Genomic DNA, 21,250 nt, shown 5'->3' with positions numbered 1-21,250 from the left:
GTCTTCAAGGTGTGGGTTTTGACCTTTAAGGCCTTACGCGGCCTGGGACCCTCGTACCTTCGGGACCGCATTACCCCATATGTCCCAGCTCGACCTCTGCGTTCGGCAGAGGCCAATTTACTGGAGATCCCTGGCCCCTCAATGATGCGGCTGGCCTCCACTCGGGCCAGGGCCTTTACGGCTCTGGCCCCTGCCTGGTGGAACACTCTTCCTCCAGCTGTCCGGGCCCTGCGGGACCTTGGGGATTTCCGCAGGGCCTGTAAGACCGAGTTGTTCCACCGGGCTTTTAGAGAAACCAGCCGCTGAGTGCCCCCTTCCTTCCCCTAGGTTGGAATCCCAATGCCAACGGGATCCATTATTAAGATCTATGGTTCCCTTATACCACCGGGACCATTACCCCCTCTTGTTAAAGGGATTAGGTCTAGATAGGACGCCATCTTGATATATTATAATTGCTGTTTTATTATAACTTATGGATGTTTATGATGTTTTATGTGATTTTATGATGTACACCGCCCAGAGCCCTTTGGGGATTGGGCGGTATATTAAGTCAAATAAATAATAATAAATAATAATAATAATAATTCATGCTGACTGTCCCTTTGTTTGATTTTTATCCTGTCTTTTCCTGACTGGAGTCCTGTTCATCATTCATCCATTCAAAGGTAGCGTTTACTCATTGCCGTTACTCAAATAAATGCAATAAATGGTTTCAGTTCATTTTTGTCATTCGTTTTGGCTGCTTTCATACACATTGAACAAAGAACTTTCTGTACATGTTCAATGCACTTTAGCGACCGTTTGCAAATGGATTTTCCTGTTTCATACAGGAAAACCTAGTGTCCATGCAGTTCCAGTCCTTACCGCATTCATCTGCTTTAGACCAAGAGCTGAAGCTGAGACTGAAGAATCATGTATCATCAGCTGGAAAGAGGGTTAGCCACAACAACTTTATTAGGCTGGAAAGCATTACAAGTATGTGGTATAAATAAGAAAAAAGGTGATTTTGATCACCCTGAAGCTATTCAAAAGCACGGTTGTGGCCAAGCAATCAGGATATTTTTAAAAAATCAACTAATTATGGTAACAGAGGATGTTTATTCTTTCCTTTCAAGCTGTAGGGGCAGGGAAGGCAGTGTGTTATGGCCCGACCTCATCAGATCTCAAAGTTAAGCAAGGTCAGTTCTTGAATGGAAGATTACCAAGAATGGAAATGGCAAACCATCTTTGCTTCTCACTTGCCTTGAAAGCCCAGCACTTAACGTACCTATGTACAGACTGTATCAGATGTGTGATAGGCTATCAGCAGCTACTAGCCATAGTGACTAAAGGGAACCTTCACATTCACAGGCAGCTTCCGGGGCCAGGAGACAATATCAGAGGAAGGTCCCTATGCTAAACATTGTTACAAGAGAAAGAACTTTCACATCATCTGTTATGTAATCCTTGGAATTGGAGATGCCAGGGATTGAACCTGGGACCTTCTTTATGCCAAAAAGGTGCCCTACCATTCAGCCACTCCCTCCCACAAAACATGCAACGTGGGTGTGTTACACTAAATGTTAAAAACGTATCACTCTCATCAGCTTAATGGGCCCTTCTCACTGCTTGTTGTATGCTTACGCAAAATGTGGAAATGGACAGGGCTAGGTTCCTCTGTAGTGTCATGCTGGAACGTATGGCTGGATTGCTTGGATGGAAGTGCAAAGAATACCTCTCAGATGCATAGAGCACTTTCAGCCAACTTGACCCTTCTGCCCAGAACTGTGCCTTCCAAGATCTAGCCACTCTCCAAAGAGATCGGTTGAAATTCTGAGAGATTTTGCCACAGAGTTTCCAGAGATTCCTAGAGATACTGTCCCTGTCACCTCCAATTTATCCCAGAAGTGATGTAATAATGCTTGCAACGTCAAGTAACCACCCCCCTCCCAGTTCCTACCTCCCAGACCAGACATGGGCTGGCAACCCTATGCCAAGCCTACATGGCAATATAAGGTCAGAAATGAGACCAAAATCCATGTGACACCTTTCAACTGGCCCAGCATGGTGTAGTGATTGAGAAGTAGATGGACTCTAATCTGAAGAAATGGGTTTGATTCGCATTTTGGATGAACTGATATGGCTGTTTTACTTTTGGTATAAACTCAGGCCAATGACAGTCTACAGAAGGCTTCCAACACTGTGTTGGGAAATTCTTGTACATTTGGAGGCAAAGCCGGGGGGAGGTTGGGGTTCAGGGAGAGACCACAGCAGGGAATAATGCCCTAGAGTTCACCCTCCGGCTCCAGGGGAGTTGATCTCTGTTGTCTGGAGTTTGGCTGTAATTCCAGGAGCTGTCTAGGCCCCACTTGGCATCCCTAGTTCTGCATTTCAAGAGCTGAATGAAGCAATTTTTTCCAGCACAGCACCGACCCTGTAGTATCCTTTTTTCAGGCGCGCACGCACATGTGTGTAGGTGGTGCTCAATAAACTTGCTCAAATTTGAAACCAGCACCACCCAACCTATGGGCAGGGCAAGTGAGGACAAGAGGTGGGGGGCTAACTGGAAGGGTCATGTGGAACATGCTGCCTTGGAGGGGGGTGGAGTCTCCTTCTTTGGAAGTTTTTAAGCAGAGCCTGGATGGCCATCTGTCAGGAGTGCTTTGATAGCGTGTTCCTGCATGGCAGAGGGCTGGACTGGGTGGCCCTTGTGGTCTCTTCCAACTCTATGAATCTATGATGGGCTCAGGGGACAAGGCTAAAATGTCAAGATGGCAGAGCCAAAAGGACATATTCATTAAAAAAAGAACAAAAAAGAACACTACTCCCTCCTTTTTCAGTATCAGGAGGAGGGAAAGGGAAACGGAGTGGAAAGCCAGAAGCAGTGGCACGGAAGCTGCTTTGGAAGCACAGCATATGCTGGGCCAAAAAGGAAAGTTAAAATTGGCTGTTGGAAAAAAGGGAGAGGAAAACTGATTGTGCCAGTGGAAAACTGGCTGGGTTGCCCACCTTGCTGATGCCAAGCAGGACTAGGACTGGGCAGTGCCTGGATGTAGGGAGCTTCTGGCAAACAAGTGTCCTCCCCACCAACCCCACCCTATGCTACCTTGATCTGTGGAATGAAAATTAAAAATACAGGTAGTTAAATGAGCACGAGTCCCAGCATGCACAGTGAAGAGAAAGCACAAGGGCACCAAAGACTCTTTTAACTCACACACCCACACTTACACAAAGGGGTAAGGAGTGTTTTGATGCAAGGTTTGTACAGCAAGGGGACAACCCTCGCGCGCCGCCCAGAGCCCTTCGGGGACGGGGCGGGATAGAAATTTAAAGTATAAAATAAAAAAACCCCTTTGTAGAAATTCAGGTGCGGAATAAACAGCTCATCCCTACTGGTACTGACTGCATGTCAATATACAGGCACAGTTTTAGGAAGGGACGCATATTCCCTGTTAACATCCCCAACAGCAGGATGTTAGGAACTGGAAACAAGTGGGAACTCCCACCCCTTCCTAAGACTCAAATGAAGCCATGATGTGGTTCTTCACATTGCCATGCAACTAGAAAGCCACAAAAGCACACCAACATTGGCTAAGTCTTCTTTTATATTACGTTTGAGCAGGATGTGCCAGAATGTCAGATCTCCAATTTCCCTCTTGTGGCAACGAAGGCATGTCCTTGAGGACAGTTCAGCCTGTTATCAGTTCTCTAGCTTAACACCTCATGTGAATGAACAGGCAACCTTAACTTCCCTCCACTATTATGTGGCATATATGAAAATATAACTTTTTTAACATAGAGAATATTTCTCATTAACTGTGCCCAACCTTGTGGGGCTCAAGAGCATAGCTCTAAACTGGTAAGAGGGGCACTGGAAGAATATGCCACGTTCTGCCCAGTTCTGAGGAGAGTCCATATTTTCTATTATCAAAGACTTTCATGGTCAAAATCTACTGGCTGTTGTGAGTTTTCTGAGCTGTGGCCATATTTTGTTGGTTTTGGCACCTAACGTTTTCCTATATCTGTGACTGACATCTTCAGAGCCACACATCTTACCATGATATACCTCTAAAGATGCTAGTCACTGATGCAGGTGAAACACTGGAAGCTCAAACCGCCAGACTACAGCCACACAGCAGGAAAACCCACAACAACCAGTCCATCCCTTCCTCATCTTATTGTTAAACTAAACACTGATTTGCCATCTCATATCTAGAAACTCTGTAGATCATTGGCCAAAATGAATATTTCATCAGCCACATGAAAAGCAAATACATATACAGAACCAGCAATTTTCATTTTTGAAGCAAAGCACTGATGCCTCTGGAGAAGAACGGGTTTCAAATAGGAGAAATTATGCACAATGTTCGCCATTTGGAAGAGGATAAACTGGGCAGGAAAATCTTCCTCCTCATTGACAGGATCTGTTTCTGTCTCTTGCAGATGACTGTGATCTTGTTGCCCGACCCAGATGAAAGATGGTCATTTTTCCCAGCATCCCCAGGTAGTTGTGCCCTGAAATAAGAGAAACAATTTCCCAACTGTTGAAACAAAAAAAGGAACAAAGTAGTAAATGTGTAGTAAATGTGTTTATTTATGTTTAATGTACCCCGTATTAACTTTGTAAAGTAGTAGAAAATGTGTTTATTTATGTTTAATGTACCCCATATTAACTTTGGCACCCATCCTCCGAATGATGGAAATGTATAGAGGCCAAAATAACCTCTTTAGGTCTCTCCTTAGAAACCTTTTTTATGCAACCTGCAAATGAAATTTGGCTAATCTTTAAAAGAAGGCTACTGGACCAGGAATACCAGTTGCTGTTGAGTGCAGCCAGGACATCTTGCACTCCCTTGCACTTTGGAATCTATCCTGAAATTAGCTTCACAGCTAAATATCTAGATGTAACGCATTCCCCTCTGCCATTCTTCAGGGCTGACAGCTGAATATTCCACTTCAAGATAGAACATGTGCAGATTGTCAGGATACGGTTGAGACCCTTGAGCATATTATGTTTTCTTGCCCGAGGTATGCGTTACTAAGACTCTCCCTACTTGTCCTGGCTCTAGGGAATTAAAAAAGTTGTTCGGAGCATACAAACACTATTCACCTGCTGAATAATAGCAATGGCAGGATAACTGGAAAAACCGCTGAATTTTTATTAGAAGTGCTCAAGTCAAAGACATAATGGAAGCTTGATTACCTCTTCTGTACCAACCTTATGTGCTTTGTCCAGTTTTATGTCCTATTTTAACACCCACTCGGTCCTGTATTTTGTTTTATTGATATGCCTAATAGAGGTCAGTTGAAACTGAAGTTGAACTTTGGCACTCACTGAAATATTGCTGACTGAAGCTGACCAAAATCTGCATGAGTATATGTTGCAACCAAAGCCTTCTGAAAGCACTGTCCTGTAAATGGGTGAGCCTGGCAACTCCCTCCTCCCGTGCAACTGTTGTGGTGCCTCCCCCATTATTTATTTATTTGGTTCAATTTATATGCCGCCCTCCCGGGAAAGGGCTCAGGGTGGCTTACAGTAATATGGAATGGCCTGCCTGAGGCTGTCAGGAAGACCCTTTCCCCCCACACCTCTAGGATTGAACTTGGGACCTGCATGCCAAGCAGATGATCTACCCCTAAGCCATGGGTCTGGGGGATAAAAAGATTTTCCGGACATGTCTATCATGACTCTATAAATGGGAGCTAAGCTGCTTCAAAAGAATTACCCTCTTGAGGGCTGTGGTTTCTAGAAATCAGCCTTACGTTGGCCTCCAGGGCTCCAGGAGGCGCCCCCTTTCCTCCTTGCACTCTTCCACTGCTGCTGCGCAGGAATACACAGAAAACAGTGCCGACAGCTGCCCCTCACTTCTGGATGTCCCGCGTCCCTCAGCACGAAGGGCCTTGCGCTTCCACTTCCTCGTCGTCTTCCTGACAGCTCTCCAGCTCCCGCCTTTGTGCCCGATAGGAGGCTGGAAGGAGGAACAGAACAGCACTTGGCAAGGGCTGTTTAGCTTAGAAAGGCGAGAAAGGGGAGACATTGTAGAGGTCTATAAAACCACGCATAATGTGGAGAGAGTGGATGGAGGATGGATGGATGAAGGAATATGAGAACATCTGCTGAAGCTAAAGGTGGAGAGATTCGAAACAGACAAAAGGAGGTACTGCTTCACACAACACACGAATAAATTGTGAAACTCCCTGCCCCAGGATGTAGTGATGGCTGCCAACTCGGAAGGCTTTAAGAGGGGACTGGACATGTTCATGGAGGATAGAACTATCCATGTCTACTAATCAAAATGGATACTGGTCATGATGCATACCTATTCTTTCCAGTATCAGAGGAGCATGCATTTTATATTAGGTGCTGGGAAACTCCGGATGATTCCGCACAACATAATACCGGGTTGCATTCGGTATTTAAAAAGCCCTTTCCCATTTCCATTAAGGAGTTAAGACAGGGAGGAAATACCTTCCTCATCTGCGGTGTGCTGCATTCTGATTGGCTCCCCCCCCCCCCACGACCAAAGGCAATGCTTCTGATTGGCAGATCCACAGCAACAGCAGGAAAACAAAGCAGGACACACACATCCCTTTTCTCTGGTTTTGTAAAGGAGCCGGTGTAGTGAGCAGCATGCCAAGCATGCTGTGCTATACAAAATAAAAACTTTCAACCAATACTGGGCAGAGCCCTATGTCCCATCCACATTTAAAGGTGTGCAAGAAACCACAGCACGAAACACTCACCCCCACCCCCCACATGATATAGCAAATAACATTTGACTGGTCTTTGGGGCTGTCATGGGGTGACAGGCAGGCACTTTCCCAACCTTCCACCCCACTCCCAGGACCCCATTGGGAGTGTGAGTCCAGAGCTGCAGGCCTGGGCTCTCCAGACTGTGGCTCAGCTAGTGAGTGGTGCTTGACGAGAGTGAGTGGGGACAGGGCGAGCACTCGTGTTTTCCTGCATGAACTTGCTTGCCTGGCTCCTGGAAGAACTGTAAAAGGCCAGAAAACTTGCTTGGGGAATGTTTCGGAAAGAGTGAGCTGCAACTCAGCAAAAATGAAACTGACATGATGTAAGGTGGGGGAGATCAATCAGCGGGGTGGGAAAAATAAATCGGCTTTGCTCCTCTGGTGTTCCCACTGAAGCGGATTCAACCAGGGGTGAGGGAAATATTGCGGGACAAACCCACTTTAGGACTGGGAACCGTGCAAACTTCTTGGCCAAACTAGGATATTTCCCTTGCTCAACCTGGGATATTTGGACCGTGCGGAATCGACCTCAAGCAGGACAATGCTGCTGCAGTTGTCTTGCTTGTAGGTTTCCTAGAAGGACCTGTTTGGCCACTGTGTGAACAGATTACTGGACTTGATTGGTCTGATTCAGCATGGCTTTTCTTATTTTCTTATGAGTATTTCATTTGTTGGGATACTATCCTATCTTTTAATCCAGAAGGCTCTTCTAGAAAGGTTATGCAGAATTGTGATTATATTTTGGATTCCCTCTAATCCCCTCTCAATCCACAATTCTCATCAAGCTTTTTTGGTTGTTCTCTGGACTCATGAACCCAGACACACTCCCTTAACTGCCAACGACTGTCTGTTGCCAGGCAGCAGGCTATGTATTCCCCTTTGCCTTAAGAATCCAGTCTTTTGACCATCACAAAGTAGAGAATGAGGAGGAATGACACAGCCATGCCCTGGTAGAGATGCTGAGCAATAGCTACAGGAGTTTGCTGAGAAATTTGTTGTCCGTAATTTACCTGGATAGCACCAGGCTAGCCTGATCTCCTCAGATCTCAGAAGCTAAGCAGGGTTGATGTGACTAGTATTGGATGGACAACGTCCAAGGAACGCCAGGGTCATGATGCGGAGGCAGGCAATTGCAAACCACCTTTGGAAGTCTCTTACCTGGCAGGTGACGATCTTTGAATGGGGGACGTCCTGCCGCATCCCACAGAGCCCGCATTCGGTTGAAATAATGTGGTATGCTTGCGGGCCTTTCTTTTCCCTCCGCAGCAGGCCTACCAGCGGCAAAGAAATCGGTCTTCAGTTGTTTCCACTTTGATCTCAGCTGGTCGATTGTCCGGTTGAACCCCAGAGAGCACAGCTTGTCCCGAATTTTTTCCCAGTGTTGCTGACCCCTCTGTGAGCTGCTGCTCATCAGCAGGGCAAGGGCAGGGCTGACCTTGATGCTGTTCAACAAAGCCACCACTTCCTTCCCTTCCCAGCGCTGGCCACGGATGCGAGGACTCATTTTTGTGAACAACACAGATGGATCTGGGTTACGCATGTCGAGGCTGGCTCGGCACGTGTGTGGAGGGCTACAGAAATTCAAATGCCTGTACGGCTTCTCCCCCAAGTGGCTTCTCTGGTGGATGCTGAACTTGGAGCCTGAAAGAAAGCATTTCCCACAGACCAGGCATTTGTGCCCTTTCCCTCCTGCATACGTGCTCTTTGGCAGGAAATGTTTCCCATACTCAGGGTAGGGCTCATGCTTCTTCCCAGAATCAATTTCCATTTGCTCCATGGTGTTGCTGGAGGCCTTGAGGCCTCCCACACAAGGAAGGGATTCAACCTTGTCCTCTACTGGACAGGTGTCCTGCCGACACTCAGTTCTTTCCTCTCCCACAGAAATGTAGACCTGCCGACAACATTGGGAAACATTCTCTTCGACTTTACATGCTGATGAACCTTGTGGCTTATCCAGATCCACGTCTCCAGATAGGTATTTCTCTCCTGCTTCTAGGATCATCCGTCTTTCAGCTGCAGCAGATAGGAGAGACATTTTAAAAAATCTTGTTTTATAGATGTGGGGGAAAGAGGTTAGATTGCTGGGAAAATCCAAGTCCAAACGCCACCATGAAATTCAGTGGATGATTCAGTCTTAATGGTTCTGGGGCCAAAAAATTCAGGGAGGGGGCTGCAGAACCCCCTGCAGCTGGCCAACCACCATGGGCACCACTCACCAGCCCAAGCAAGGGGGAGCCAGATGCCAATGTGGGCAAGCATGAGCAACTTCCCTTTGCACTAGTGACCTGAGGCCCAGAGGGGGTGAGCTTGTGTGGTGGCAGAAGCCTGCTATTCCTGCTTTTTCTTCCTCCATCAGATGGTCAAGACCAAGGTGATTGAGCCCTTCCCTAGCTGGGGCAGCCGTCTCGGACACAATGTGGCTAAGACCACCACTGCCATTCTCTCTCAGCCTAACATTTTAATTTTATTTTGGATATCCTGCCCCTCCCTGGCTCAAGGCCAGGCTCAGGACAGCTAACAATATTCAGGAAGCATTGTATACAATACACCTAGCAATAAAATCATCTACAAAACAACACTTACCAAATAGATGATAATAACCTTCCATAATAATAATTTAAATTCTTATAATAATCTGTTGTTTAATTTACATTGCCAGTTGGGAAAGAAAAAAACACAGGGTTGTTGTGAAGATAAAATGGAGGAGAGGAGAACTATGTGTGATGCTCTAGAAGGAAAGACAGATTGAAAGATAAAGGACTTGAGTTTGGTGGGGAAAGAAGTCCCTATCACTTATCAGAGGACATTCTAAGGTGCTTAATATGCACAGCAGTTTCCAAAGATTCCTAAATGTGAGTGAATTAGGACACACAAGTATCTTACCCTAGACAAGCCAACCCCCAAATGGGATAGTTTCCATCCTCTATGTCTTTAATTACCCAAATGTTGACTTGACCATGGTGTCACTGAATTTCAAAGATTCCAGCTGATAAGGAGCATGTTACCTCCTACAACTGGAATGCCATAGTTTCAAACGAATAAATATAGACAACCCCAAAGAAATAAATTCTAGCAATGGCAGCAGATTTTTCTTACGAGTAGTCAAGTGTTCTTGAGATCCTAAAGGCTGACAAGCCCAAGAATTTCCAGGACAGAGTCCTGCACAGAATTTCCAGGACAGAGTCACAGCCACTTTGAGCCCAGATAGGTGGTTCTGAGAATCAGATCTCAGGCACCAAAAGGCCCCTTTCCTCACCTGACAGGCTGTTGTCTCTGTCATCTTCCTTCTTGGTTTCTGGGCCCAAATGTCTGTGGTCCAGCTCAGATGCTTCAGAGAAGCTTGCAGCCCCCTCCTCAAATGCTACCTGCAACAGGGAAGGAGACATTTCAGGACGGAAGGACGGAAGGGCCAGAGGGGAAAAATCTAGGTCCTGATTCTGGCTCTTTGGTATCTGAACCCCCATGATTGTATGATTGTATCTAGATGAAAAACCAGGTCAGAGTTTAAATAATGCATAAATGTTGTTGATCTTGTATTTGGTAGTGGGGGCAAGTCAGCCAAGACAGTATGGGTCAAAAGAAAGAGGAGTGCATTTGGAAGGCAAGATGTTCTTTGTTTTTTGTTTCTTTTGATGCCAAGTCGCAGCTGACTTATGGGGTCCTCGTAGGATTCTCAAAGCAAGAAAGTGAAAGAAGAAGAGTTTGTATTTATACCCTGCCTTTCTCAAGTCTGAAGGTGACTTACAAACTCCTTTATTTTCCTCTTTCCATAACAGACACCTTGCCAATTAGGTGGGGCTGAGAGAGTTCACTGTGACTAGCTCAAGATCACCCAGCAGGTTTCATGTGGAGGAGCAGGGAAACAATCCAGTTCACCAGATAAGAGTTCACCGCTCATGTGGAGGAGTGGGGAATCAAACCCCATTCTTCAGATTAGAGTCTGCTGCTCTTAACTACTACACCACATTGGTTCTCCCAGATCCTGTTTCCTACCACTACTGAAAAAGGAAAAAAATGGTGGCATTGTGTATGCCATTACATTGCATCCAGTGAAAATGTGGAAGAGATAAAGGCAGATCTAGGAATCTGTGGAAACTCTATGGTAAAACCATCATTTTCTTTTTATGACAATTCCTAGAGTTATCCTATGTCACTTCCATATTTTCACTGGAAATGACATAACAGTACATGAGATGTATTGCTATATCTCCAAATCTCCTGCTTGTTGCACAGCCTGGTAACTCTATGTACCACCACCAAATCTTCAGGAATTTCAAAGGAAGAGTTAGCAAACCTAGTCCTCACTGCAAAACAGGTAGAGAGATCTCAACATTTGATCCACAACAGACCTGCTTGTGCTGCACAGAAACAACAAAGGTAAAGTCTCACCTCTTTCTCCTGTCTTTGGGTCTCCTGCTGTCTGAAAAGGAAATCCTCAGCAAGAGCCACTGCTTGGGAACAGGTCTCTGGTCCACATTCTCTAACCTGGCTCTGGATCTCCAGGGGCAGGATCGTCAGCAACTGCTCCAGGATCAGCAGCTCCAAAATCTGTTCCTTGGAGTGTCGTTCAAATTTCAGCCATTGGCAGCAAAGTTCCTGAAGTCGACCATATGCTCCCCTTGGCCCCTCAGCCTCACGGTAGCAGAAGCATCTGAAGCGTTGACGTTGCTTCTCCCTGCTGATGGCATTTCCTCGCAAGATGGCGGCCTTTACTTTCCCATAATCCTCTCTATCTTGGGCATCCAATTTGATAAAGGCCTGCTCAGCTTCTCCAGTGAGGGCTGGTAGGAGTCGGGTTGCCCATTCTTCTTTGGGCCAGTGGCAGGCTTCGGCCACCTGTTCAAAGGAAGCCAGAAAAGCCTTTGGATCATCCCAGGGCAAAGGCTTGTTGTCCAGTAATATTGGGATCCCCCAGCCTGTGTGAGGAGAATCTAGTTTCGTCAGGAACTCCTGCCACTGGGCTTCCCATTGATGAAAGGAAACTTCCCCTGGTTCCTGTTTAATTTGTTCTCCTGGTCTCCTTTGCAGAAATTCCCTAATATTATCAACCTGGAGAATATGAGGGGCCTTTCCTGCTCCCTGAAGTGCTTCCACTGAGGTATGGCCTTGCTCCTCCATTTTCATTCCCAGAGACACTGACAATGATGATGTTGCACTGCCAAAAGTGACTGGGATTTGAACCCAAGTTCTGAGCTTCTGCCTGTGAGAAAAGAGATGGACAAAGAAATAAGAGAAAACACAGCCAAGTCAACAATAAACTGGCTGTTGTGTGTTCCCTGGGTTATGTAACTGTGGTCTGGCAGTTTTTGCTCCTAACATGTCTCCTGCGTCTCAGGCTGGCATCTTCAGAGGCATGTTACAATAAGATGTGTTTCTCTTTGTGGCACAGTGTGGTGTGTTTTGTGCAAGTGGGTATTTGTTTTGTCTACCTTCAGGATGGGAAGAGTTCACCTGCAAATGAATTCCACTCAGACACATGCAAGTGTGCCTAATCCCCCTCCTACCTGGGAGGTGGACAAAACAAATTTCCACCTACACAAAACACTCCACACTGTACCATGCAGCGAGACACATCTTACTGTGACATGTCTCTGAAGATGCCAGACATAGATGTGGGCGAAACATTAGAGCTAAAATGTCCAGACCATGTCCACAGAGCCTAAAATGTCCAGACCGTGTCCACAGATCCCAAAAAACAACCCACTGATTCTGGCTGCGAAAGCCTTTAATAATTCATCAACAGCTTGTTGATTTACTTTATCGTATGTTGGTTGCCTTTCATGTTTAAACAGAATAACCCAGTTACCAAATATATACATAACTATGTGACTCCCACATTGTGAAATAACTACCCAATGAGGTAAGGAAGGCTCTCATGCTTAGAGTTGCCAGCGCAGAAGAAGAAGAAGAAGAAGAAGAAGAGTTTGAATTTATATCCCATCTTTCTCTCCTGTAAGAAGACTCAAGGTGACTTACAAGCTCCTTTCCCTTCCTCTCCCCCCAACAGACACCTTAAAGTGAGGTAGGTGGGGCTGAGAGAGTTCTGAAGAACTGTGACTAGCCCAAGGTCACCCAGCAGGAATGTAGGAGTGCGGAAACACATCTGGTTCCCCAGATACGGCTCTGCCACTCAGGTGGAGGAGTGGGGAATCAAACCTGGTTCTCCAGATTAGAATCCACCTGCTCTTAACCACTATGCCATGCTGGTTTCTAGGATTTTAGAAGTCAGGAACCACCAGATAAAAATGGAAGTGTAGTGTAACTATTAACATGACATAAGCAATACAGAAATTACATGATAGGATCCTACTTACAATAAGTGAGATAAAATGAAATTTAATTTCACTGTATGTAATACTTGTATGTAATTCTTTTGTGCTCAAAGAATCGTATTCTTTTGATTCGTGCATATAACATAAGACCCAAATTACACTTCAAATTATCATACTGCGTCAGCCAACATTGTGTAAGGATTGAACTTTGCAGTTGGCTACTGGAAAACCAGAAGTTGGCTACTCAACCGTCATTTGTAACCGTCTGCCCTTGTGAAGTAAGCCGAGATACAGAGAGGCTGTAGGTCCCAGGAACTCCTTCAAGCAGAGTGTATTCTCTTTCACTCAGCTGGATAGCCCCAGCCCTATTTTATTTTTACAGGGTACATATAATCCCCCATGGTGCAGAGTGGAAAGCTGCAGTACTGCAGCCAAAGCTCTGCTCACAACCTGAATTCGATCGTGGTGGAAGTCAGTTTCAAGTGGCCAGTTCAAGATTGACTCAGCCTACCATCCGTCAGAGGTCAGTAAACCACTCTATCAACAATCGTCTGCCTAGTAAATGCCTTGGCGTCACCCCAAGGGTCAGTAACAACCTAGTTCTTTCCCAGGGGACTGCCTTTACCTTTTACATATTATCTCTGACAACGGACAAAATAATAAAACAGGATCCAAGATTCCTTATTTAAAGTGTTGGTGCAAATAAGAAATGTTGATGCCAGGTCTCAAACCTGGAATGTATCAAACAAGAATAGATGTCTGTGCACAAATGTCAGGGGCATTTCAGGGAATGGTATGGCAGCCTGGAGTATTTGGAAATAATTTGGACAAAACTGGATTTCTCAAACAGTACTTAAGCTTAGGTAGGTAGTCATCCTCTGGAAAAAGTACCAACTACCTGATCCAATTGCGACATTGCCAGAAACTTTAGCCCCCCCTCCCCCCACTTTGGGATGTTTTTATTTCCTTAACAAAACAAGAAGAAGAAGGACAGTCCAAGGAAAGGGGAATGGGGAGAGGGAGAGGCCAAGACATCCTTGTTCCTGAGCAAGGTGAGTGATAACCCCTGCCTCTCCTGTGATCCCTGCTATCTAATCCCTTCCTTTACAGATGCAATTCCATCCCCCACCCAGCTCACCTGTCTGCTCCGGATGCTGTCTTGTTTCCTGCTTTCTCTGTTTTTCCCTGCAGAGAAATTAAAAACCAACCCCCTCCCTTGCACAGAGCTAGACAGGCCCTTCCTCCTTTCTCAGTACCTCTCTAGGAATGTAGATTCTCTGACTTTAACCCTCAGGACGCATGTAGGAAATTTGCAAGGGAAGGAGGTCGAGTTTGTTGCAGCAAGGAACCTTGTGAAACATTGAAGTGGGTGGTATTATAAGTTGCTGTAGGCATCTATCCTCCTAATCAGATGCACAGCATTTTCACTCATGCCCTTCTACTATCCACACAAAATAAACAGGTCATTTTATGATATTCTGCATGTGTTCGTGTGCAATGTGTCATGAAGCCACAGCTGACTTATGGCAACTCAGTAGGGTTTTCAAAGCAAGAGGCTAACAGAGGTGGTTTGTGGTTGCCTTCCTCTGCATAGCAGCCCTGGTATTCCTTGATGGTCTCCCATCTAATTACTAACCAGGGGCTACCCTGCTTTGCTTCTGAGATCTGAAGAGATCAGGCTAGCCTGGGCCATCCAGGTCAGAGCACATTCTAAATAAAATAACAATAAAGACAGGCAGTGTGGCTTAGTGGCTAAAGTATGTCTAGGATCTGGGAAACCCAGGTTCGAATCCCCACTTTGCCATCGAAACCAGCTAGGTGACCTTGGGCCAGTCACACACCCTCAGCCTCAACCCTGTCAAGTATTGGGATGGGAGGGCTCCAAGGAATGGCAAACCATCTCCGAATGTCTCTTGCCTTGAAGACTCTACAGCAGCCATTCTCAACCAGGGTTCCCTGGTACCCTGGGGTGCTGTGAGCATGTCCCAGGGGTACCGCGGCAACACTACCGCCCCCCCTCATTTTTGTGGTGTCTCCCACCGGCGCCAGCAAGGACATGGAGCTGGCCCATGGGGCAGGGCCAGCCACAAGGTCAGCAGCCACCCCCACCCCCAGAGCTACCCTTCACTCTGGGCAAGCAGGGGCAATGGGAGGGGAAGGTGGAGGGAGGCGGCAGGGGTACCGTGAGATATGAAGAGTGAGGTCAAGGGTACCCTGACCTCGAAAAGGTTGGGAAACACTGCTCTACAGGGTTGCCATAACTTGAAAGAAAAAAACAACTAATTTTAAAAAAGGAAACTAGAACACTTACCAAGAAGACATCAAAAATGGCAGATTTGAAAAAACACTGGAGAACATTTCAGTCTATCCAAGGCACTGCTCTTCAACAAAGGTTCCTCCAAAAGAGACTCCCAGAATCATGGAGGATAACTCTATCCGTGGTTATAGCCCTGGTGACTCAAGAGAACCTACACATCTAGAAGCAGTTAGCCTCTGAATACCAGTGGCTGGAGGCAACTTCAGGGAAAGACTTTATGCCTTGCCATTGGCCCTGCAGAAGAACTGCTTGCAACCGTGTGAGACAGGATTCTCAATTAGAATGACCACAGATCTGATCCAACAGGACTCCTATTATATTCTTCTGTTCTTAAACAGCTATGTTAATATTTATCAATAGGTTAAATTGCGTTAATCAGAGCTTGAACAGAGACAATTCATGTCTCCGCCACAACAGTGGTTGTGGTTATCTGTGGGAGGTTCTCCTTACACTGGTAATCACTGTCAATCATGCACCCCTCCAATGGCTGCAAAAGGTGCAGGAAATTAACCCCGTCTGCCTAAGTGGTGTTTGGCTTTATGGCTGTATCACTTTACCATAGGACATTATGATGATAGAACTCACCTTAAAGCAGACTGATTCTGGTGGGTTTTCCAGGCTGTGTGGCCATGGTCTGGTGGATCTTGCTCCTAACGTTTCACCTGCATCTGTGGCTGGCATCTTCAGAGGTGTATCACAGAGGGAAGTCTGTTACAAACTGTGTCCAGTGAGAAGGGAATGTTTTAGTGTTCTATTGGACACTGTTACACAGTGTGTAACAGACTTCCCTCTGTGATACACCTCTGAAGATGCCAGCTCAGATGCAGGCGAAACATTAGGAGCAAGATTCACCAGACCACGGTCACGGAGCCCGGAAAACCCACCACAACCAGTTGAATCCAGCCGTGAAAACCTTCAACAATACATTAAAGCAGACTTTTTCTCTCACTAGGATGAAGAGGCAGAAGAGATACCAGTTGTGGTGGAGGAGGCGCTGGTGGTGTGAGGACATCTATGGCTTCAGGGAGGTGAGAGATAGTGAGATGTCTTTAAGAGATGCTTGCAAGAGTCTAACTGGAGATAGTAAGCCTGTGACTCAGGAAGGGCCATGGGGAGAGGATGTCTGTTAGGGGCTGGAGTTGCTCAGTCTGGGGAAGGCATGAGCCTAGGGTGGAGGGACACAGACTAGGATCCCTCCAGGAAATACCTAGAGAATGTCAGAACATGTGTAAATGTTTAGATGACAGCTGTACCCTGACATTCAGATGACAAAATCTGAATTACAGCTGTACCCTCCTTCTAACAGGTGCCGTGTGCAGATTAGTACCGAGTGCACAGCATGTGCAAACCTGATAAGGTGAGGGAACCTGATTGGTACCACAAATGTATATAGATACCTCAGACAGCAGAATGAGGTGTGCCTGAAAACACCTGTGGTCTGGCGAAGCACTTTGTTAGTTGATAGCAATAAATAGAACTGCACTGGTGACTGTGTGTCTGTCAGTTGTTTTCTACATTGCATCCTACAAGGTGGTCTACTCCGAGTAACTGCTGCTTCAACAGGTTATGGGCCCAGATTCTGCTTTTACTCATGAGTAACTGGGGGTGGAGCCTGGGGAAGGCGGTCATTGGAGAGAAGTGAGACTTCAGTGGGTTATAATGCTCTAGAGCCCACCTTCGAAAGCGGCTATTTTCTCCAGGAGAACTGATGTCTGTATTGCTGAAGGCTTTCACAGCCAGAGTTAACTGGCTGCTGTGGGTTTTCTGGGCTGTGTGGCTGTGGTCTAGTAGTTTTTGCTCCTAATGTTTCACCCGCATCTGTGACTGACATCTTCAGAAACGTATACAAACAGATACCTGCCACACAAATCACTCCACATTAGGCTATGGAGAGAAACACATCTTGCTGTGACATGTCTCACGTGTCAGGGATGATCCTGCATTGAGCGCAGGGGGCGGGGACGGACCATATGGTCTGTATGTCCCCTTTCAACTCTATGGCCAATTTCCCACTGAGAAATTAAGCAGGATGCATCCCAGTTCCAAAAGAAACATCACAGCTTCTCCCTCTCCACTGCAGCATGTTTCTAATGAGACCTCAATGTCTATCGCGGTTTCAAGCAGTGTAAACACTCCCCACGAACATGCAATCTGCTCAGTGGGTCTGTTCTTCCTTGTCCTGATTGACTGTTGTGTTGTGTTGGGGAATGAACTTTTTTTAAAAAAAAATGTCTGCGCATCTATGCAGCAAGGTTGTAGTCGACCCACGTGGTCAGCGTAAGAACGAGACGAGACGCGGAGATAACATCTGGTGGAGATCGCCAGCAGCGGGAGACCGGAGGTCCGTGTTCCTAGCGAGTCTCCCGTCTGCCGGTTCCTGGCACCTTTTATTGTTGTCCTATTGGGGGCGTGTGGGAGGGAGGACCGGGGGGAGTTCCGGGAGAGCGGGAGGTCGGGAGATCATCATGTGAGGCATGATCTCATCTGCTTCACGTCGCGAGGAGAGGAGCTGTAAGCCATCTGGAGCCTAATCCTCACCTGGGGGCAGGACCATTGTCCCTGCGCCCGGTGATTGAGCCAGGCAGTTCATGACCCGTGACTCATGGGGGGATGAGGAGTGGGGGTGCGGTGCGACCAGCAAGGCCGTAGGTCCATTGGCGTCCCAACGTTCTACCACGGTGCTGCTGGGTCAGCAGTGCATTACTACACAAGGTAGAATTTCCCTGCCTATGAGTTTGAGCAGGTTTCTCCTGATTGGCTGTTGTGCTGTGTTGGGGAATTAACTTTTTTTAAAAAACTTTTTTTCTGCGCATCTACATAGTGAGGTAGAATTTCCCCACCTATGCATTTGAGCAGCTTTCTCCTGATTGGCTATTGTGTTGGAGCGGGAACGATACGCCACCCTTGTCTTGTTTTTCGCACACAGCGATGTAGATGCGTGGCTTCGCCATTCCAACTCTTTACCTGTGCAGCTTCGTTGGCCCAGAAGGTTAATTTCAGTTTGCAAAGTTTACAGTTTACACACTTGGCACAGAGGTATTTCTATGTAGCCACGCCCCGTGCACAACAAAAAACTGTGCTCTGATTGGCTGGAAGGCTACACGTCACTCCCTACGGCGGGAAAAATAAACCTCCCCACTGAACTGGCTTCAGCGCATGTTTTTTAAAACATGCATTTCCATGCAGGTTTCAAAAAAATGCGTGATAAGGGGGAGAGCGCATGCCAGAAACGGGATGAAGCCATGTTCGTCACTTAAGCAGTGGGGAGTCCTTGCTTAAACCATGATTTTTTAATGTGAGTACATGATAAATTAACCGTGGGAAATCGACCAAAGATTTTATGATGTGGATAGAGAAAAGTGCTCTAATCCCAGTTTCTAAGTTGGTTTTCAAGTAAATTTTAACTGTTGTTTTTATTGTATTTTTAAAATAATATTTTATTTATATTGTAAGCCACTTTGAGTTCCACAAAGTATAAAGGCAACTAGTAAATCTTTTCAGTAAATAAATAATTGGCTGAGTCTAGACATCTAGACAGGTAATATTGTTTGTTTTATACCCATCTTTCTAAATCATAACAGTCCAGAACAGTCCATCTTCCTAAATCATAACAGTCCAGAACAGTTTATATAACTGTCCAGTTTATATAACAGTCCAGAACAGTTTATATAAAATAATACAATGTACTGGAAATGCTCATGCGCACATACAGCTGAAACCACCAAAGAACCAAAAAATGACAGAATTCTTCAGAGAAAGATGGCCATTGAAAAAATTCTCTCCTTTCCAGAACTGGTTTCTGGGGCTCAAAACCCCAAGTCACTCAGCACTGGGCTCCTGCTGAGGATCTAACAGTGTGAGGAAATTCAGGTGGAAAGATCCCCCCGGCATGGATTCGGTGGTGTCTGATAAGGTGTGTGCTCTGGATGAAGCTCTTCCCACACACGGAGCATGTATATGGCTTTTGCCCTGTATGGATTCGTTGATGTTTAATCAGGCCAGATTGATTACCAAAAGTCTTGCTACAGTCTGAGCATTTATAGGGTTTCTCCCCTGTGTGGATTCTTTGGTGGGAAGTCAGGTGGGTGCTCTGACAGAAGCTTTTTCCGCATTCCAGGCATGTGTAGGGTCTCTCTCCTGTGTGGATTCTCTCATGTTTACTAAGGCTCGACTTGTGGCCAAAGGTCTTACTACAGTCTGAGCAGCTGTATGGCCTTTCTGTTGTGTGTGTCCTCTGATGTCGAACAAGTTGGTAGCTCTGACAGAAGTTCTTCCCACACTCCAAACACGTGAATGGCTTCTCCCCTGTGTGGATTCTTCGATGTGATGTCAAACTTGAGCTCTGAATGAAGCTTGCACTGCACTTTGATAATTTATATGGTTTCTCCTCTGTGTGAATCCTCTTGTGTGAAATTAGGGTTTTACTCTCATTAAAACTCTTCCCACACTCCAAGCAAGTGTATGGCTTCTCTCCTGTGTGGACTCTTTGGTGTGAAATAAGGGTTGTGCTCTGTTTGAAGCTCTTTCCACACTCTCCTGAGTGGTCCTTTTGACACTCAATAAAATTTCTCTGACTGAAAGCCTGAATGGGCTCTAAGCTTTGATTGGGATTCTCTTCTGTGTAGATTCCCCAGTATGCTTCAAGTCGTTCATTATTCCTCTTGGCCATTTGGCTCTCTTGCTGTGATGGGATTTCCTGGAAGTCCCCATCTTGAATAGGACTGCATTCATCATTTGTTTTCTTCATGTGATTTCCCTCCTGTTTCTGAGGTCTGTCTGAATTCCAAAAGTTCTCTGTCAACTCTTCATGTTTGCCTCTTTCTGATGAGACCTCAAATCGCTCTCCCTTATTCTCACTCTCCCTTACACAACCTGCTGGAATACAAGGAAGAAATTTCATTACACCTCCCCAAACTCTCCCATCAGTCAATAGTAAATGACATAGCCTTTTTAGTGGTAGCTTCAAAACTATGAAATCATCTCCCTAGGGAAGTGAACTTGGCCCCCCCCACACTCTCCATCTTCTGGAGGCATTGAAGACTATTTTACTCAGGGCAACATTTGATTAGAATAGAATAGAATAGAATAGAATAGAATAGAATCTTTATTGGCCAAGTGTGATTGGACACACAAGGAATTTGTCTCCGGTGCATATGCTCTCAGTGTACATAAAAGAAAATACATTTGTCAAGAATCATAAGGTACAGCACTTAATGATTGTCATATAGGTCTAGTAAGCAATCAGGAAACAATCAATAGTAATAAAAACATAAAATGTAAAATCATAAAATAAAATGAAATGTCAGCACAGGCTATAGTCATACAGTCATAATTGGGAGGAGATGGGTAATAGGAATGATGAAAAAAGTAGTGCAGTAATTATATAATAAATATATAATAAATAGTTTGACATTATCGAGGGAATTATTTGTTTAACAGAGTGATGGCATTCGGGAAAAAACTGTTCTTATGTCTAGTTGTCTTGGTGTGCAGTGCTCTGTAGCGACGTTTAGAGGGTAAGAGTTGAAACAGTTTATGTCCAGGATGCGAGGGGTCAGTAAATATTTTCACAGCCCTTTTTTTGACCCGTGCAGTATACAGGTCCTCAATGGAAGGCAGGTTAGCAGCAATTGTTTTTTCTGCAGTTCTGATTAGTTCAGCTTTTCTACATTTTGGGAGTTTTGCTTTACATAAATAAAATAAAATATGGCAATATGTTAATTTCACTTTTGTCAAGTTGAATACCATCTCCATCAGGGATCAAACACATCTGTTGGTTTGACATCTCTAAGGACTCAGCTGTATTTGCTATCACTCCTTTTTTTATGATTCTGAACCAAAAAAACTTGTTCTTGGACAAGTTGTGGTTTTTGTGACCGGCTGAATTCTCAATGACGTACTGTAAGTGCAGCAGGGGAGAAATATCTGG

At 45.6% G+C, this 21,250-nt stretch overlaps 3 protein-coding genes across 12 annotated transcripts in view; all 3 read right to left on the bottom strand.

Moving 5' to 3' along the window:
- The window catches only part of LOC125428526 (zinc finger protein 420-like), an 815,993-nt gene that overhangs the window by 247,251 nt on the left and 547,492 nt on the right, over positions 1-21,250 (bottom strand). The gene's annotated exons all lie outside the window — the stretch shown is intronic.
- LOC125429287 overlaps positions 1-21,250 on the bottom strand; it is a 63,985-nt gene that overhangs the window by 11,074 nt on the left and 31,661 nt on the right. Inside the window, exons 13-18 of the mRNA XM_048490269.1 lie at positions 19,152-20,196; positions 11,122-11,932; positions 9,989-10,097; positions 7,891-8,745; positions 5,885-5,948; positions 5,743-5,800 (exon numbers count right to left, since the gene is read on the bottom strand). Of these exons, the coding sequence (XP_048346226.1) occupies positions 5,743-5,800; positions 5,885-5,948; positions 7,891-8,745; positions 9,989-10,097; positions 11,122-11,932; positions 19,152-20,196 (2,942 nt within the window). The remainder of the gene's footprint in view (positions 1-5,742; positions 5,801-5,884; positions 5,949-7,890; positions 8,746-9,988; positions 10,098-11,121; positions 11,933-19,151; positions 20,197-21,250) is intronic.
- On the bottom strand, positions 1,016-14,240 carry LOC125428684 (zinc finger protein 500-like). Of its 2 annotated transcripts, none has more exons than XM_048489199.1 (6): positions 14,143-14,240; positions 11,122-11,932; positions 9,989-10,097; positions 7,891-8,745; positions 3,329-4,494; positions 1,016-3,260 (listed from the first exon to the last, which is right to left on the bottom strand). In XM_048489199.1, the coding sequence occupies exons 2-5, from the start codon at positions 11,854-11,856 to the stop codon at positions 4,391-4,393; spliced, it is 1,803 nt and encodes a 600-aa protein (XP_048345156.1). In that variant the 5' UTR covers positions 11,857-11,932; positions 14,143-14,240; the 3' UTR covers positions 1,016-3,260; positions 3,329-4,390. The 2 variants fall into 2 exon arrangements, with proteins under 2 accessions (XP_048345156.1, XP_048345157.1); XM_048489200.1 differs by lacking the exon at positions 1,016-3,260 and adding an exon at positions 5,743-5,948 and having other exon boundaries at positions 4,375-4,494.

This window comes from Sphaerodactylus townsendi, linkage group LG03 (genome assembly GCF_021028975.2).
Source record: "Sphaerodactylus townsendi isolate TG3544 linkage group LG03, MPM_Stown_v2.3, whole genome shotgun sequence".
Lineage (NCBI taxonomy): Eukaryota > Metazoa > Chordata > Lepidosauria > Squamata > Sphaerodactylidae > Sphaerodactylus > Sphaerodactylus townsendi.
The sequence above is the reverse complement of the archived record's forward strand: the minus strand, read 5'-3'. Positions and strand labels throughout refer to the sequence as shown.

Bases quoted from the DNA above. Each gene is read 5' to 3' on its own strand.
- LOC125428684 (XM_048489199.1), bottom strand. From the start codon at position 11,856: ATGAAAATGGAGGAGCAAGGCCATACCTCAGTGGAAGCACTTCAGGGA. The intron at 10,098-11,121 runs GTGAGACTTTAC...TCCCTGTTGCAG, and splicing joins CCCAAAGACAGGAGAAAGAG to GTAGCATTTGAGGAGGGGGC. The intron at 4,495-7,890 runs GTAAGAGACTTC...CTCTTATTTCAG, and splicing joins CAAAGATCGTCACCTGCCAG to GGCACAACTACCTGGGGATG.